We start from the raw sequence: 6,238 nt of genomic DNA, 5'->3' as shown, positions 1-6,238 counted from the left end.
TAACTTATACCAAACACGAAAAAAATTTAATCTCAAATCTTATCCCTCGTACCAAACTACCCCTTAGGAATCTAATAGGCACAGTTTGCCTCTAGTTCAAGTGTTGATAGGTATAATCCTTAGTCAAGTGTTTAAATGGAATAGTTGGTCATGTTTGAGAGGCCGCCTATGTATTCAACCAAATACATTTATATAAAAACACTACTTAATCATTACATACTGATTTCCTTAGGAACTTAGTCCCAATGGCGATATGCGCAATACAAAATATTCCCTATGTTATCAATGCCATATTTAGCCACCAGGTTAAGAACTTGGTTTCCTCTTCCGAATATGTGAAAGAAGTACTGGTGTTCATAATCCAATGACCAAAAAAAGCCCGCAACTTCAAAAATGGGGCTAATGCTAGAAACACGACTTCTAGTAGTCAGTAGATCTTTTCAAAAATCAAATTAATAATCTGACATGTCATCCGACATCTCATCTTCATCCCCACAAGTATCAAATGAAAATTCAAAACCTTTCAGAGAGTTACCAGGGTGCTTCACATCTTTAATTTGTCCAGAAATTCTACTACTCAAGACTTCATTGAGGCTAACATTTTTGCACAGCCGCAGGTCAAGTGATACAGGATGAGGACAGCCATCAAGAATAGCTAGGAGGCCTTCATTTGTCATAGTATTCCCAATGAGCTGAAGGTTCTGTAAGGCAGGCAAGTTCTTAGCAATAGCTAGAGCCTCTTCGTTTCTAAAATCTCCTTCACCAAAGTCATCACCTGATCCCATATAACATGAGTTATTCAATTTAAAGGACGTCAACCGTGGGCAAGAGCGTCCAAGAGCTTCAATTCCCTCTGTGGTGATATCAGTGTGCGTCAGACTAAGCTCCTCTAACAATGGGAGCTTTTGAACTGCTTCAACCGACCCGTCACATAACATACCATAGCAACAAGCAATACTAAGTCTTTTCAGTTTTCCTGATCTGGTAAACAAAAGTATAAATGAATCAATGGATGTGTCCAGTGAATGAAGCGGTATCACTAAACACAGTCAGGCCTAGTACAGAAGACTAGTGCAAGGTATAATAGTAGGATAAAACAATATACTCCTTTACTTTAACAAAAAGAAGAAAAAAAAAGTAAACAACATCAGAAAGATTTAGCGAAAGAGCAGTTTTCTGTGTATCATTTCTGTTGGCGAAGTAAGAGGAGGAATGGAGTTTTAGGGGCAACACAAACAAAAAGAGTAAGGAAATACCACGGTAATGAATTCAGAAAGGGGCCTAACATGTCTTACCTCTCTTCTTGTTGTAATCTGGGAAGATAGGAACTTTATGAGAATTATAATTCTTTGTTTTTGGGATGAGTTAGAGGCTGTATCCTATCTCATATAGTAACTACTGTCTTTTTTCATTTTCGCTCAAGTACTTCCCATAATGACAGCTTGTGGCAGTGCTTGGACTCTCACTACTAGAAAATAGCTTTTTTTTTTTACTACCAAAATAGTCAGAAAGTATCTATTTTGATTGTTTTTAAGTAGCCGGAAAATTTATTTTGCCAAAGATCCGAGAAGGTAGGTATTTTCCGACTGAAGTAGTCAGAACATTAATTAAATAATCATTTATTTTAAATTATTTTTGACCACCGTAGTCTGAATGTTATATATAAAAAAATTTATTTATTAAATATTTCGACTGTCGCAGTCGAAACAGAGGTGTGAAAATAATTTTATTTATTTTTCTGACTACATTAGTCTGAATTTGTAATATGCTGGAAAGTTTCAATAAACAACTTTTTGACCATTGTAGTCGGGAAAATCATTATTTCTCGGTAGAATGTACTATTTTTCCGATTACAATAGTCGAAAAATTGGGTATTTTTTAGGTAAAATTCTGCCAATTTATTAACTATACCACCTGCCAAATAACCAATACAATAATCCAACAAATCATTTCCAACCAATCAAACCGAAGAAAATTCAAATTACTAAAACATTCAACAAACAAACACTCAAACCTCATTAAATAATATCAAACTAAAGCATTAATCAAAGTCTAAATACTCAAAACCATTCAAATCAAGTCTAAGTAGCTAATAGATATCGACACGAATATAATAAAGTTTAAACATACCACAACGTCCAAACCTACCATAAAGTCTAAACATCTAGGAATAACAAACAACCATAACACACTACTTTTCATCAGATTTTGTCTCTTCATCATCACAAGATTGGGGCATGTGCTTTTTCATGAATTTATCCACTTTGGCAAAGTAAGCTTCGGCTATTTCAATCCGTTTCGATATCAATTCAATCTGCTTTCGTATCGCTTCCATTTCTTCCTGGTTTTGTGCAGTAGAAGCATCCGGCAAAGTTTAGTTGTGTTTAAATAAAACCAAATAAAATAAAGGTGAAATTTACCAATCTTCATCGATGTGCAGATCCCCCAGTGTGCAACGAGCCACCCTTTTGAGAGGCTCGGGCTGCCTTTGCTCGTTCACTCTTCTTCTTAAATTCAACACCATCCCATATTTCTAAAAAATTTAGCCACATAGCTTCTTTTATCTAATCAGGCTTCTTCTTTTCTCGAGCTTTATACAATAAATCTGAAATTCTATTTTTTGCTTTCTTCTCGAAAACATCTTTTATTTCATTGTCATAACATTGTTGTCACACACTTCGTATGCAAAATAATTAAATAAAGTAGATTGAAATTGGGTATTTGATAAATAAATTAAAAATACAGTTTACATGTACCCTAAACTGATTCCACATTGCATCTCTGATATGATATAAAATTTCTTTCCATCTACCCCAAGCACATGGTTATAGAGTCTCTTAAGCCACTTTACAATGATGATTGGGGTAGATGAAAAGAAATTCCATATTATACCAGAGATGCAATGTGGAATCAGTTTCGGTTACATATAAACTTTATTTTTAAATTATTTATCAAGTACTCAATTTCACTCTACTTTATTTAATTTAATTTGCAGAGGCAGTGTGTGGGGCAGCAATGTTATGACAATGAAATAAAAGACGTTTATGAGAAGAAAGCAAAAAAAGGATTTCAGATTCATTCTATGAAGCTCGAGAAAAGAAGTCTGATTGGACAAGAGAAGATGTGTTGCTAAAATTTTTAGAAATTAGGATGGTGCTGAATTTATGAAGAGTGAACGAGCAAAGGCAGCCCGAGTATCTGAAAAAAATGGCTCGTTGCACACCAGGGGATCTATAAACTTTGTTGTACATCGATGGAGATTGGTAATTTTCACCTTTATTTTCTTTGATTTTATTTAAACAGAATTGAACTTTTATCTAAATTCTATATCCTATTAATTTTGTAGGAAAAATTAAAAGGGGGGTCAGTGTCTCATACTGAAAAAGAAGGATGATTCAAGAGAAGGATGGGTCGAGCCACGTGCAGAGTAAACAAATGTAAAATCATAACTTTAAGACTTCCTATTTTGCTTTGATAGTAATTTATTTATATAATCTTATTATTTTTGTTTCAAGATGGATTTCATAGAAGCTTGGAAGAATGTCGTCAGACGCAGCCTGCTTCTGAGGATGATACCCTAATCCAACCATCATGGATATATGCGGCAGGTGGTGTATCGAAAGGTAGAGTTTACAGGCTTAGAGTACAATCATCCTCTTGTCGTCCATCGTTAGTGTTGTCGGATGCTTTTATTGCACAAATCAGAAAGAAATGAAAGCGAAGCCAAAGCAGATTGAATTGTTGTCAAAACGGTGTGAAACAGCCAAAGCTCACTTTGTTTAAGTGGATAAGTTCATGAAAAAGCACATGCCCCAATCTTATGACGATGAAGAGACAGAATCTGATGAGGGAGTAGTGTGTTATGATTGTTTATTATTCCTAGATGTTTAGACGTTATGGTAGGTTTGGGCGTTGTGGTATGTTTAGACTTTATTATATTAGTGTTGATGTATATTAGCGACTTAGACTTGATTTGAATAGTTTTGAGTATTTAGACTTTGATTAATGCTTTAGTTTAATATTATTTAATGGGGTTTGAGTGTTTGTTTATTGAATGCTTTAGTAATTAGAATTTTCTTCGGTTTGATTGGTTGGGTTGGTTGGTCGGAAATGATTTGATTGAATTGGTTGGATTATTAGTTTGTTTATTGTATTGGTTATTTGGCAGATGGTGTAGCTAATAAATTGACAAAATTCTACCAAAAATATACCCAATTTTTCGACTACTGTAATCTGAAAAATGGAACATTCTACCCAAAAATAATGATTTTTCCGACTATAGTGGTCGGAAAGTTTATTGAAAATTTCTAGCAAATCGCAATTTCTGACTGCTATCATCGATTTTTTTTTTAATTATTTTCACTTTTATGTTCCAACAACAACAATCGAAATATTTAATAAATAATTATTAATTATTTTTTAATATAAATAATTATTTAATTAATGTTCCGATTACTTCAGTCGGAAAATACCTACCTTTTCGGATCTTTGGCAAAATACCATTTTTCGACTACTTAAAAACAATTGGAATGTAGTCGGAATAGATACTTTCCGACTATATTGGTAGTAGGAAAAAAACTATTTTCTAGTAGTGCCTGGACGTCAAAAGCTAGCAGAAATGCCTAATCCACACTTATATAGTTATTTGTGGAGGAACAATCACATTCAAAGAAAAGAACATAAACTTCTTTCTGATGTATAGGAAATTAAAAGTTCATGGGACATACATTGGATTATGTCAACTATACATCAACTATTGATCATGAGTGTGAACTATTACTGGGTTATTTAATGGTTCTACGCTTGAGCAAAACTCACACACCAAAAGGAAGCGTCGAGAACTAAAACATATGGCTATTTGTCTTAAAACCTCTGGCAGGTGGTTATTTTTTACCATTTTAACATTGTGTTCAGTCAAACATGTAGAAAGCATTAGCTACGGGTATGGATGAACCCAGTAGCTTTTGCTTAAAACATGTATTTGTATTAGAAAATTCATAAAATTTGTATAAATATTTAATTGCGAACCAGTAACTAAGACGAGCTATGGGTTCAACGACCAATTCAAACCCCCAAAAACTTCAAATCCTATCTCCGCCTCTGAAGGCAACCACCGCTAAACTCTTCCAAATGCAAGAACAAAAATAAACATTTCTAAAAAGGTTAACCAAAAAAAAAAAAAGGGAACAACAAACAAACAAACAATGCGCCTACACTGGAAGCCTAAACTAAGGAAAGACAGAAATTACCTTTCTGCTACATAGGAAAGCAACTTATCAGTGGCAAAGTACTCCAAATTGATATCAACTAATTCGCCTTGGCTGCGATCGACGGCATGTCGGCACATTTCCCCTAAATCGTAATCCATATCAGATGGTTCCAACCATGGCGGCTTTTTCACCATTGACGCCTTCTGGTTTTTGCCTTTTTCCCTTTCGATTCATTGTTGTTTTCAAGGATTGGATGAATTGGGAAAGTGAGGAAATAGAAATGAGAGGAAGCTATATATAGGCTGTGTGTTGGGTCCTTGTAGTGTAAGATGCATTTAAATATTTCATTTCCAATTTCTTTTGCCGCCTTCTTTTGTATTTGCTCAACATTATATTTTAAGCTGCATTTTCCAGAATTTATTATATTTTCTAAAAGGGTAAAACTAATTTTCTCCCTTTAAAAAATCAAACTCTTCTTTCAACTTTAAAGAAAAGAAATATTCTCCCTCTATCATAAGAAATGTCTATTTTGCCCTTGAGTTTTTCAATTTTCCCTCTATGTAATTTTTTTGGGGTGAAAATAATTTTCCCCTTAAACTTTACTTAAAAAATTAAATTCCTCTTCTAACTTTGAATAAAAAATATTCTTTTGCTCCTATTTTATGTATCTATTTTGCACTTCACATTTTCGATTCTCCTTCTACAAACTATTTAAATGATATTTCATTTTTAAAGTAGGTCCTTTATTAAATTATGCTATATCTTATTCTAAAATGTAGTTTAAGTTCATAAAATATAAATGGATCTGCGAAGTTCTTAATTAGTAAAATGCAATACCATAACTCATTATTTTGAGTTACTCTTAATCATTATATTTTTTTAGATAAATAAAACTTTAATTATTCATTTGTTAAAAAAAAATGAGTGTCAACAACGCTAATTCGGGAGTTTGATGCATGATTTTATGTTAGAAACTGTTAGGCGAGCTCCACGCGTTGAGCATTAAGCATGTTTCGAGTACGCAGTCG

At 33.5% G+C, this 6,238-nt stretch overlaps 1 protein-coding gene across 1 annotated transcript; it reads right to left on the bottom strand.

The window, feature by feature from the left end:
* Positions 1-209: 209 nt before the first annotated feature.
* On the bottom strand, positions 210-5,476 carry LOC104241625 (putative F-box/LRR-repeat protein 23). The gene is made up of 2 exons (XM_070165560.1): positions 5,250-5,476; positions 210-981 (listed from the first exon to the last, which is right to left on the bottom strand). The coding sequence occupies exons 1-2, from the start codon at positions 5,402-5,404 to the stop codon at positions 453-455; spliced, it is 684 nt and encodes a 227-aa protein (XP_070021661.1). The 5' UTR covers positions 5,405-5,476; the 3' UTR covers positions 210-452.
* Positions 5,477-6,238: the final 762 nt, after the last annotated feature.

This window comes from Nicotiana sylvestris, chromosome 12 (assembly GCF_000393655.2).
Source record: "Nicotiana sylvestris chromosome 12, ASM39365v2, whole genome shotgun sequence".
NCBI lineage: Eukaryota > Viridiplantae > Streptophyta > Magnoliopsida > Solanales > Solanaceae > Nicotiana > Nicotiana sylvestris.
Note: the sequence above shows the minus strand (reverse complement) of the source record. Positions and strands in the feature narration are given on the sequence as shown.